At 36.7% G+C, this 10,725-nt stretch overlaps 3 protein-coding genes across 3 annotated transcripts; 1 reads left to right on the top strand and 2 right to left on the bottom strand.

Annotated features, from left to right (window-relative positions):
- Positions 1 to 20: 20 nt before the first annotated feature.
- On the top strand, positions 21 to 2,358 carry LOC107784541 (fructose-1,6-bisphosphatase, chloroplastic). Its single transcript, XM_075248382.1, has 4 exons — positions 21 to 555; positions 635 to 859; positions 1,456 to 1,962; positions 2,147 to 2,358. The coding sequence occupies exons 1-4, from the start codon at positions 115 to 117 to the stop codon at positions 2,216 to 2,218; spliced, it is 1,245 nt and encodes a 414-aa protein (XP_075104483.1). The 5' UTR covers positions 21 to 114; the 3' UTR covers positions 2,219 to 2,358.
- Positions 2,199 to 5,553, bottom strand: LOC107784540 (uncharacterized). The gene is made up of 6 exons (XM_075248381.1): positions 5,276 to 5,553; positions 4,736 to 4,937; positions 2,939 to 3,749; positions 2,749 to 2,855; positions 2,596 to 2,655; positions 2,199 to 2,493 (listed from the first exon to the last, which is right to left on the bottom strand). The coding sequence occupies exons 1-6, from the start codon at positions 5,447 to 5,449 to the stop codon at positions 2,465 to 2,467; spliced, it is 1,383 nt and encodes a 460-aa protein (XP_075104482.1). The 5' UTR covers positions 5,450 to 5,553; the 3' UTR covers positions 2,199 to 2,464.
- Positions 5,554 to 7,799: 2,246 nt separating this feature from the next.
- On the bottom strand, positions 7,800 to 9,844 carry LOC107784542 (tubulin beta-2 chain). The gene is made up of 3 exons (XM_016605691.2): positions 9,316 to 9,844; positions 8,807 to 9,076; positions 7,800 to 8,699 (listed from the first exon to the last, which is right to left on the bottom strand). Exons 1-3 carry the CDS (start codon positions 9,707 to 9,709, stop codon positions 8,020 to 8,022), a joined length of 1,344 nt encoding a protein of 447 aa, XP_016461177.1. The 5' UTR covers positions 9,710 to 9,844; the 3' UTR covers positions 7,800 to 8,019.
- Between the last annotated feature and the right edge of the window lie 881 nt (positions 9,845 to 10,725).

The following is a 10,725-nucleotide window of genomic DNA, read 5'->3' as shown; positions in this document are numbered from 1 at the left end:
TACTTTTGGAACTTTAGATATTTCTAATGACAAATCATGTTCACACAATAGTCAAAAAGGAAAAGATAAGCTGGCAATCCAATAGTCAATTCAGAGAGACAAGAGAAGAAAGAAATGGCTGAAGCTATTCCAAGATTTACTTGGAACACCAAATTCTCAAGCTCTTCCATTTCTCGTCTCTCTCCTAATTTCCATCTCCTTCCCACCAATATCAAGAGATCACAACAGCTAAATAATGACAATTTCAGTTCTAATTCCAATTCCAGAAGTCGCTGCGAAGCAGTGGGCGTGGAAGGAGCAAAAACAGCCCCAGCACAGATCAAGAAGCCTATAAACCGATATGAAATGATAAACTTAACAACATGGCTGTTGCGGCAAGAACAAGAAGGAAATATAGATGCAGAATTAGCCATAGTTCTTTCGAGCATATCGTTAGCCTGTAAGCAAATTGCTTCGCTTTTACAAAGGTCAAGTATTGTTAACCTTACTGGAGCTCAAGGCACTGTTAATATCCAAGGTGAAGATCAGAAAAAACTTGATGTTATATCCAATGAGGTTAGTTTGCTTTTTTACCTCCCAAGAATTAGATTATTGTGAATTTAGTGCACTGAAAATGCTGGTTGAGTTGCTGTAGTTGTTCTGCAATTGTCTAAGATCAAGTGGGAGGACAGGAATTATAGCATCAGAGGAAGAAGATGTACCAGTTGCAGTTGAAGAAACTTATTCTGGAAATTATATTGTAGTGTTTGACCCCATTGATGGATCTGCTAACATTGATATTGCCTTAACCACTGGATCAATATTTGGAATTTATGGTCCAGATCAACAATGCCTTGTAGATATGGATGATGATTCAACGGTAATTCTCTCACAATTTTAACATGAAACTTAAGTATTTATGGTCCAGATCAACAATGCCTTGTAGATATGGATGATGATTCAACGGTAATTCTCTCACAATTTTAACATGAAACTTAAGTATAACAACTATGCCTCAATCCCAAGCAAGTTGGGGTCGGCTGTACGAATCATCATTGTCCATGTCGCTCCATTTAAACTCAATCTCAGCTCTATATTATATATAAAAAATTAGAACTAATTATGAAAAGCACAAAAGTTGAAGGGGAGGCCTTCTGGAGTAATGGTAAAGTTGTCTCCGTGTGACCTATAGGTCACAGGTTCAAGCCGTGGAAGCCGTCACTAATGCTTGCATTAGAGTAAGTTGTCTACGTCACACCACTGTGGGTGCAGCTCTTCCCCAGACCCTGCGTGAACGAGGAATGTTTTGTATACCGAACTGCCTCTTTTTTTTATGAAAAGCACAAAAAGTTCTTTATATTTTCTACTGACATCTAACAAGAAACGTGAATCACACGGAAAAACAAGTGTTGTTACTTAACATATGGAGCTTTCAATTTAATTTGCATCTCATGATCCAAATTCTTGGATTTTCAGATTGACCAAGCCAGGGAAAAGTGTATAGTTAGTGTTTGCCAGCCAGGGAGCAATTTAGTAGCAGCAGGATACTGTCTTTATTCAAGTTCAGTGGTCTTCACACTTTCAGTAGGAAATGGAGTATATGCATTTACTCTAGATCCAGCATATGGAGAATTTGTTTTGACACATGAAGATATCAAAATACCAAAGGCTGGAAGAATCTATTCCTTTAATGAGGGAAATTATGATCTATGGGATGAGAAATTACAGAATTATCTTGACCACTTAAGACAACCAGGTCCGAATGGCAAGCCATATTCAGGCCGTTACATTGGTTGTCTTGTAGGTGAAATCCACAGAATGTTGTTGTATGGCGGTATTTATGGTAATCCTAAGAACAAGAATGCCAAGAATGGGAACTTGAGGCTCTTGTATGAGTGTGCTCCAATGAGCTATATCATAGAACAAGCCGGTGGCAAAGCAACAGATGGCACCCAAAGGATACTGGAAATCATGCCTGAGCAGGTAAATTTGAGAACCTCTATTCAAAGAGAGGGAAACTTCAGATTTTTTAACAGCAATATAGTTGAAGATTGAATTTGCACTTGATTCTAGATGATGTAAAATAATGATAAAAACGGTTCAAGTAACATAATAGTGTATTTGTTTCATGAGTCCATAGGACCCTAATTACTTTTCTTTGTTGCAGATACATCAGCGAACGCCTATTTTTATTGGAAGCACAGAAGAAATTGAGAAGCTGGAAAAGTACCTTGCCTGAGTTTGATTTCATCTGATGAGATGCGAGTCATGTACAATAGATATTTTAGTGCATCAAACAAACAAAATGTACCTAGAAGCTTCTCTTTGACTCAAATCCATCTTATATTTTAGCAATAAAAGAATAGTTCATCTTAAAAAGGTCATTCTATTGGGTTTCATGAATCAAGTCAGATGTGATGATTCTAGCATGTCAGCTTCCATATCCATCCGTCAAAGAATTTAGTCAATTTCTTGCACACGAGTTCTAATCTCTTGAGCTTCTGTTACTCTTAACTGCAAAGACGATAAAGAAACAGAATCGATTAGTCTTGTGGCCTCTATTAGCTATTTGTTGAAATAAAAAGTAACACCAAAAGTGAAGCAACTACCACTTACCAGGACTTGCAAGTTGGATACGCTTGGTTACAGATTTCACAGTTTTCACGGTATCTGAACCTGAACAATCAATGACAAATTTGAAAACCATTAACATCACTTTCGCAGAAAAGAAGATCACATCCAATTGCATAGTCAAGAATTCCCTTTTACCTAGTAAACTTGTATCTTTCTCTGAAAAGACTTCAGTAACTGTCGATGAAATCTGTGATGTAACTTGGTTTGCATCATTTTTTACATTTCCAGACTCATATGGTGACCTGTGCATTAAACATAAGATGGCACTATATGAAGGATGCAAACAAGAAATTTTTCTTCATGACAAAAAAGCAAGAATTTTTACCCTGAAAATGAATATGGAGAAAAGTCCAGTTTGTCCTGGCAAGAATAATCAATCCCTTGTCCATCAATGTCAAAATCACGCAGCAGTTCAGAAAAACTAAAATTTGCACCCAGAGCATCTAAGTTAGGAAAATCCAAGTCAAAAATATCTCCTTCCTTCTCAGACTCGGATGTTGAAATCATGTCAGGAATTTGTGGCATCTCTGAACTACTTGGAATATCTGAGGCATCAAAATTCAGCCTACCTTTTACTTGATCTCTCTTCACAGGCCTCTTCAGGTTTGCTTTAACTGGCGAGGAAGCCGAAACACAGTGATTTCTTTCTATGGAATAGTATGCTATTTGTTTGGTGGGGGTCACTTGAATTGTCTCTGAAGAGATTATCATGCGGTTAGTCGACATTAGATGAGAGGGAGTAGATTCTTTGCTGAAAGTTGCTGTTGAACACATTTCTGGTGGAGAGATAGGTTTGTCAATTTGGGATGAAGATGCTATTGGAGGTGTCTTAGGACCAGAAGAATTAGTTACAAGGGACTGAATGGGTTGGTTCAACAAACACTTGTCAATGTTAGATCCTTGGACTGGTGACTTGTTTGGTTCATCAATGGGATCTGATAACTGAACCACAGAGTTCTTCACAACATTGTTGTACTGATTGGTGGGTGATCGAGTACGAGATTTCTTGGCAGCTGTGGAAGCATATGAAACATCCTTGGACCCTTTTCTTTTTGAAGTTGTTGGGATGGAGTTTGGAGAAGAAAATTTCATGGCATCTACGGCAGTGTTGGAAGGCATTGATGCTGACATAAGAGCTGAACCAGAACAACAACCTGATAAATTTTATAACAATAGAAGTCGGTGCTAGAAAGCATGTAATACTATGGATCTAAGGAATTGATTGTTTCCTGATTATTGCAGTTAACGAATAATAATGGCATTCATAACATGGAATAGCACATCTTTCAGGGGGAAAAAGCAATGGATTAATCCTAGGAATGATGTGAATTCAATTATGGTGCTATATCCCAATCTTTTCTTCAAGGGCCTGCACCTTTATTTGTGAATATATGTCCACTCCACAACAACAATACAATAGCGCTGAACTTTATTGAGGAGCCAAATTCAGTGAGTAAGACATCAGATAAAAAATCTACGGCCTATTATTGCAATGGACTAATTTGACTATCACATCAGTGTACATAAAACAAAGACTTCTTTGTGTTGAAATTAAACTCTGGTTGAGTGAAATAGTTAAAAGAAGAAGAAACCCAAACTTAAGTTTCATCAGTCATAAATGTATTACCACCATAGACATTTCAGCCTAGATATGAGGTGGCAGCTACTGATACAAGCTTAATACAAAGACAATAGGAAACATATAATAAGTGCGCCTATAATGTGATGCCAAATTGGGAATTTGAGACTCAAGGTGGCATATCCTAACATCTCAATGATTTATGTCTTATAAAGTTATTATAATATCATGCTTGCTCAGGTGATGCCATAGTAGGAAATTTGGGACCAGATAAGTGTTTGCCATGTGTGTATATGTTGAAAAATCTCACAGTCTGTGACCTTGAAGCTCAACAAATTATATAGTACTCAACAATCTGAAAAAAAATTATTTTTGTTGGATGCAAACATTGTAGGCAAAATCTTGGAGCAACTAGCTCACGACTGTTAAGCAAACTACTATAACACTATTGAGACAAATATACTAACAAACAGATAAGCAAGTATATATATTATGCTTTGGGGAGGACAGTTAAAAATAGAAATAAACAGACAGAATTGAAACCTGCTGATTTGGGCAATGAAGAAGCAGGAATTGAGGGAGGTGGTGTCACCTTTGCACTTGCATTATAAATGTTCATAACACCTTGCATCCCCCTTAGCAAATTCTGAACCTGCATTTTCTCTTGCTCTAAAAACACTTTCTGCTCTTTCAATCTTATGTACTCATCCAACATTGCTCCTAAACTCAATAAACTCCTCGGCGCCTGTTCAAAAAATCATAAAACAGAAAGAAAAAAAAAATCGTTGATTCATGGGTTCTATATTGAAAGTATGGAATCTAAAATGTACATCTAACACTATATTTAATAGAGTTTAAGCTTTGTACAATGGTGTAAAATTATTTACACAATCAGGTCAATTATTGGATAATTAAGTTAAATCTCTTAATAACTATAACTAATAAGTAATCTGGGGAAAATGGTAAGAACATGCAATCATAGGTTAAAATTACTTGATAGTGCAAAAAACAAAACAAAAAATTAAGTGTCAAAGTATATAACTTAAACCCATAGAGAAATGTGCGAAAAATGTGAACGGGCACCTCATGGATGGGAGATTTAGAGAGTAGATGTGAAGCTTCGGAGCGAAAAGTGGAGCGGGTTTCAGAGAAATGGTTATCAGAAAGGTAACGGTCGACGATGAAAGCAATTTGGACAGGAGTAACTTTGCCTTTGCCTATGATTTCAGCTCTTCTTGATTTGCTTTGCTTCGCCATTTTCACTTTCTGCAGATTCTAAAATGCAGAGATTGGGGAAAGGAAATGTGAGAAGAATTTGGGAGGGAAAGTGCATATATTTGTTAGAGTTGTGAATAGGAAGGAGGGAAAGAAGGGGAGAACGTGGAGGAGATGACAATAAGCGCGGGACTATTCGAAAAGTGGTAAAATACAAAAGGGCGGTAAAATAACAAAAGAGTAATTTATTGTTATAAATATGGGTGAAATTCAAAAATAGCCAATTTTACGATTGATAATTGAAAAATAGTCAATGTTTCAAAAGTAATAGAAATTTAACCACTTTTCATGTAAAGATAAATTTGAACAAAAACACTGTTCAAAATCCATAAAATATTTCTGCATAATATACTGGAGTTCGAATTTTTTACATGTTAACTTCCAGCGTAACATGCTGGAATTTCATAAAGTGCTGGATTTCTAATATAATATGCTGGAAGTTCATATACAGGTGCTTCAATCTCTAGTATATTATGCTGGAACGTTCCGTATATGGAGTTCCAGCATAATATGCTGGAAGTTCATACACAGGTGTTTCAATCTTCAGTATATTATACTGGAACTTTTCGTGTTGTAGCAAAGAAGTGGAGTAGTTATTTTTTAATAATTTTACAAACGCTGACTATTTTTTAATTACCAGTCCGAAAACTGGCTAGCCCGTGCTATTTTAACAATAAATATAGGTGAATTTTCATATTAGTCTCTTTACATTTGTTATTGTACCACTCTTTTTAAGGTTTGAGGTATCACTTATCTTTTCTTGCTTTTTTCTGAGTCTTTGTGGTGAATGAGATCACATAAAAATATTACTATGATATTTCAGAACTGACCTTATGTAATCTAAATTATCGAATGCTAAATTTGTAAAACAAATCTTTTACTTAATTCTTTTTATGCTAAACAGTTTGTGTTAAACTAAATTTTAAAATAAATCAGTTGATGCTGACATAAGATAGATTGACCTATAAGATCTTTTTTCATGTATGCAAAATGTTAAATCTAGCCAAGAGTTCTTGGGAATAAGTTTACCAATTTAAAATGTAGCATATGAACTACTCCTATTTCAAGGGTCAAAAATGCAGATGAAAAGAGCTGTATGGTGGCAGAATTTTTGTACCATAACTAGGCCTTAATTTTTTTGTAGCACATGAACTACATTTAGCATATTAATCGCGCAAAAGTTGATTCCTGTCATAAAATTTGATTACTGGACCTTCGCCAATAATCGCCATTAATAAAATCATAATTTGATAACACCATAAGTTGGATTTCATTAGAAATCAAGGGGACATATTCCCTTTATGCTGAGTTGATTTCCTTAGAATCATTCCATCAGTTAAGATTAAATTTTTAAGTAAAAATTGCAAATAAAATTAAATAAGAATTATCTATAGATGAGTAAAGTGAATAGCAGATTATAAAATACAACTAGATTGTAGTTTTTTTTTAACAAACGGCACAAACCAAAATCGATAAGTGAATAACCAAACCATACGTAACTTATCTACATATGGTATTGGTATAACATTTTAGAAAGAAAAAAAGAAAAAAAAACTACCGAACCGAAATCTTTCAAAGCCGTACAAAACCGACCAATGCACAGCTCTGCCAGATTAGCCCTGATTAATGAGTGACCCTCCAAAGTCCTGTATCTAGCTAGTACCATATTGCCATGTAAATCATCCGGGATAGTCTTCAACTACCAACAAGTAATAGATTTTTATTCTGGTACATGTGATATCTTTTGCAGAGTTTCTCTAATGTTGCTACAGAGTGCTGCATCTTATTGAGTTTCGTGTCCATGAACATGCTCTGAAAGTCATCTCCATTCTTCTCTACAAGTCTGCCAATATCAACTCGTTGTATAGACGTGAGTGGTTGCAGCGGAGCACTTTTTCCATCCCTTCGCTTCTTCCTCAACTTCACTGCCTAGTCCAGATCGGTGGCATCATCGGACGGAGGTGGTTTCTGCGGCGGCGGGACCTGAAGGGAGTCGGTTTCGATCATATGAGAGGTTCGGCAACGGACACCAAGCAAGTTAGGGTTCGGCAACTAGATTGTAGTTACATCGAGTAAACTATAAATCTCACAAAACAGCTTCAGTAGACAACTAAATTGATTCAACAGCTTGCCTTAGCTTATCACACAAGTGAGCCCCAACCAATTTAGACAAACACAATGTGGCCTAAATGCAGATGAATTAGAGAACTATGGAAATACCTATTGTAACTGCAAACCAAACATTGGGAACAAGTTATTGCTACCGACAGCGAAAAGCACATATAAACACATAAAACATGAAACAGAACAAGACAGCAGAAAACCAGCAATGTAATAGAGCAATACTTCATCATCATAAAACCAAGATAAGTACGATTAAACACAACCAACAGAAACAAGTACTATTACAATACTGCAGATTGTCTTAGAAGCTAACAAGAAAATTACATGATAGCATATTATAGCTATCAAAGACTACTACTTTCCATTGCCGTTGTCAATGCCAAAGGACCATCAACTGGAAATTGTGGTGCTTGGTTCATACATTCAAATTAAGCTTCATTAAGATCCTCTTCATCTTCCTCATAGTAATCTCCCTCCTCATCAGCAGTAGCATCCTGGTACTGCTGATACTCCGAAACCAAATCATTCATGTTACTTTCTGCCTCGGTGAACTCCATCTCGTCCATTCCTTCACCAGTGTACCAATGCAAGAAAGCTTTTCTCCTGAACATAGCAGTGAACTGCTCACTCACACGCCTAAACATCTCCTGAATGGATGTCGAGTTACCGATGAAGGTAGATGCCATCTTAAGTCCAGTCGGTGGGATATCACAAACAGTTGATTTTACGTTGTTTGGAATCCACTCGACGAAGTAGGACGAATTCTTGTTCTGCACATTGAGCATTTGCTCGTCCACCTCTTTGGTACTCATTTTACCCCTGAACATAGCAGAGGCTGTCAAGTATCTTCCGTGGCGAGGGTCAGCTGCGCACATCATGTTCTTGGCATCCCACATTTGCTGGGTAAGTTCAGGAACTGTCAAAGCTCGGTATTGCTGAGAACCACGTGAAGTCAGTGGTGCGAAACCAACCATGAAGAAATGGAGCCTAGGGAATGGGATCAGATTCACAGCTAATTTTCTAAGATCAGAGTTCAATTGCCCAGGGAAACGCAAACAACATGTGACACCAGACATTGTAGCTGATATCAAATGATTCAAATCTCCAACTGCTCAATTCAGATTAAAAAAAAAAAAGAAACAGTTAAATAATAAGTTATAAATCAACTGATCAGGTGGTAAAGAGCAATGCAATGAAAATGGTAAAATGACTTACAGCTGGGGGTCGTAAGCTTGAGCGTTCTGAAGCAGATGTCATATAAAGCTTCATTATCAAGGACCATACATTCATCGGCATTTTCAACCAATTGATGCACCGACAAGGTAGCATTATAAGGCTCAACAACAGTGTCAGATACCTTAGGCGATGGGAAAACTGAGAACGTAAGCATCATTCTATCGGGATATTCTTCTCTGATCTTTGATATCAGAAGCGTTCCCATTCCAGATCCCGTTCCTCCACCCAATGAATGGCACACTTGAAATCCTAATATAAAAAAAAATCAAAACACCAAAAACATTAACAAAAATGCCTCAAAACTCACGCATCTATATCAAAAATAAATATTCAAACAGCATGTTTGAAAAAATGCCTAAGAGAATCCTGAAAACTGGCGGCGGAAATATCAACAAAAGCCTCAGAAATGCACGGATCTATAACAAAAAAATAAAACACAAGCAAATAAAATTTGACAAAATGCCAAAGAGAATGGTAGAAACACAAACCTTGAAGGCAGTCACAGTTTTCCGCTTCCTTACGAACAACATCAAGGACAGAATCAATCAATTCAGCGCCTTCAGTGTAATGTCCTTTAGCCCAATTGTTACCAGCACCAGACTGACCAAAAACGAAGTTATCAGGCCTAAAGATCTGACCGTACGGACCAGATCTGATACTGTCCATGGTACCAGGTTCCAGATCCATAAGAACAGCCCTAGGAACAAACCTTCCACAGGTTGCCTCATTGTAATAAACATTGATTCTCTCAAGCTGGAGATCTGAATCGCCGTTGTAACGGCCGGTGGAATCAATTCCGTGTTCGGCACAAACAACTTCCCAGAACTTGGCACCGATTTGGTTGCCGCATTGTCCACCTTGAATGTGAAGGATTTCACGCATTTTTGAAACTGAGATCTGAAAAAGATGCAAAAATTTGAAAAAAAATGTGTAGATCTCAGAAATAGGAGGCAGCAGAGAAGAGTCAAAAATTAAAGAGAGAGATAAATGTAGGGACAGGGGAAAGGGTTTGTTTTTATAGTGAGGTTATAGATTTTTTGAAACGCTTTTAGGGTTTGTAAAGAAAGGGACGGGATGAGCTGTAACGGATAGTGAATTTACGGTTCGGATGTATTTTCTATTTTTAACAAGGGTGGAGATTTATTTTTATACATTCAATTTTTTAGGAAGGAATTTGAAATTTGAAAATTTTATGGGGAACAGCTGGTCCAGAAATTTAGTAAACGACAAAGTTAATTAAAGTGTGACGTTGATTTTTCGTTCACTACTTTATCAATAGGTCATTTGTATATATATATTCACGAAATCACCTTTGTTTGAGTTTTGAAAAAAAAATATTTTTTGTAAACTCAAGTTTTCTAAGTTTTGAATTTTTGAAAAAACTTTCGTTTGGACGCTTTTGCAAGAAAAATAACTTTTGGCAGTCTCTAAAGTTATCATAATTTTTCATTTAGATACCTCAACTAAAAATTTTATTTTACACACTCCAATCTCACAAGCTGAATTCACAAGTCATTCATAGGAGACCAAGTTTTAAGTACATTGGGTTAGTTATTCAAGGGTAGTGTAACGATCCGACTGGTCGTTTTGAGCCCTAGCGCTTCATTCGGCAGTTTGAGGCCTTGAGTAGCTTCACTTCAGGTATTATGACTTGTATGTGTGATCGGAATTGAATTTCGGGAATTTCAGGATTGATTTAGAAAGAAAATTCTAATTTCGGAAGCTTTAAGTTGGAAGAATTAGCTAAGATTTGACTTTTGAGTAAACGACCTCAGAATCACGATTTAAAGGTTCCAATAGGTTCGTATGATGATTTCGAACTTGGGCATATGTTCGGGTCGAGTATCGGATCACCCCGGGAGCATTTCGGCGCTTATTATGGAATGTTGGCATTTTAA

This window comes from Nicotiana tabacum, chromosome 24 (assembly GCF_000715075.1).
Source record: "Nicotiana tabacum cultivar K326 chromosome 24, ASM71507v2, whole genome shotgun sequence".
NCBI lineage: Eukaryota > Viridiplantae > Streptophyta > Magnoliopsida > Solanales > Solanaceae > Nicotiana > Nicotiana tabacum.
Note: the sequence above shows the minus strand (reverse complement) of the source record. Positions and strands in the feature narration are given on the sequence as shown.

What these genes read in the sequence shown, in the direction of transcription:
- LOC107784541 (XM_075248382.1), top strand. Translation starts at nt 115, where the DNA reads ATGGCTGAAGCTATTCCAAGATTTACTTGGAACACCAAATTCTCAAGC. An exon ending in TTGATGTTATATCCAATGAG is followed by an intron (nt 556 to 634) that starts GTTAGTTTGCTT and finishes GAGTTGCTGTAG; the next exon opens with TTGTTCTGCAATTGTCTAAG. An exon ending in TGGAAATCATGCCTGAGCAG is followed by an intron (nt 1,963 to 2,146) that starts GTAAATTTGAGA and finishes TCTTTGTTGCAG; the next exon opens with ATACATCAGCGAACGCCTAT.
- LOC107784540 (XM_075248381.1), bottom strand. Translation starts at nt 5,449, where the DNA reads ATGGCGAAGCAAAGCAAATCAAGAAGAGCTGAAATCATAGGCAAAGGC. An exon ending in TTCATTGCCCAAATCAGCAG is followed by an intron (nt 3,750 to 4,735) that starts GTTTCAATTCTG and finishes GTTCTGGTTCAG; the next exon opens with CTCTTATGTCAGCATCAATG. An exon ending in TCTCCATATTCATTTTCAGG is followed by an intron (nt 2,856 to 2,938) that starts GTAAAAATTCTT and finishes TTTAATGCACAG; the next exon opens with GTCACCATATGAGTCTGGAA.
- LOC107784542 (XM_016605691.2), bottom strand. Translation starts at nt 9,709, where the DNA reads ATGCGTGAAATCCTTCACATTCAAGGTGGACAATGCGGCAACCAAATC. An exon ending in AAACTGTGACTGCCTTCAAG is followed by an intron (nt 9,077 to 9,315) that starts GTTTGTGTTTCT and finishes TTTTTATATTAG; the next exon opens with GATTTCAAGTGTGCCATTCA. An exon ending in CAAGCTTACGACCCCCAGCT is followed by an intron (nt 8,700 to 8,806) that starts GTAAGTCATTTT and finishes TGAATTGAGCAG; the next exon opens with TTGGAGATTTGAATCATTTG.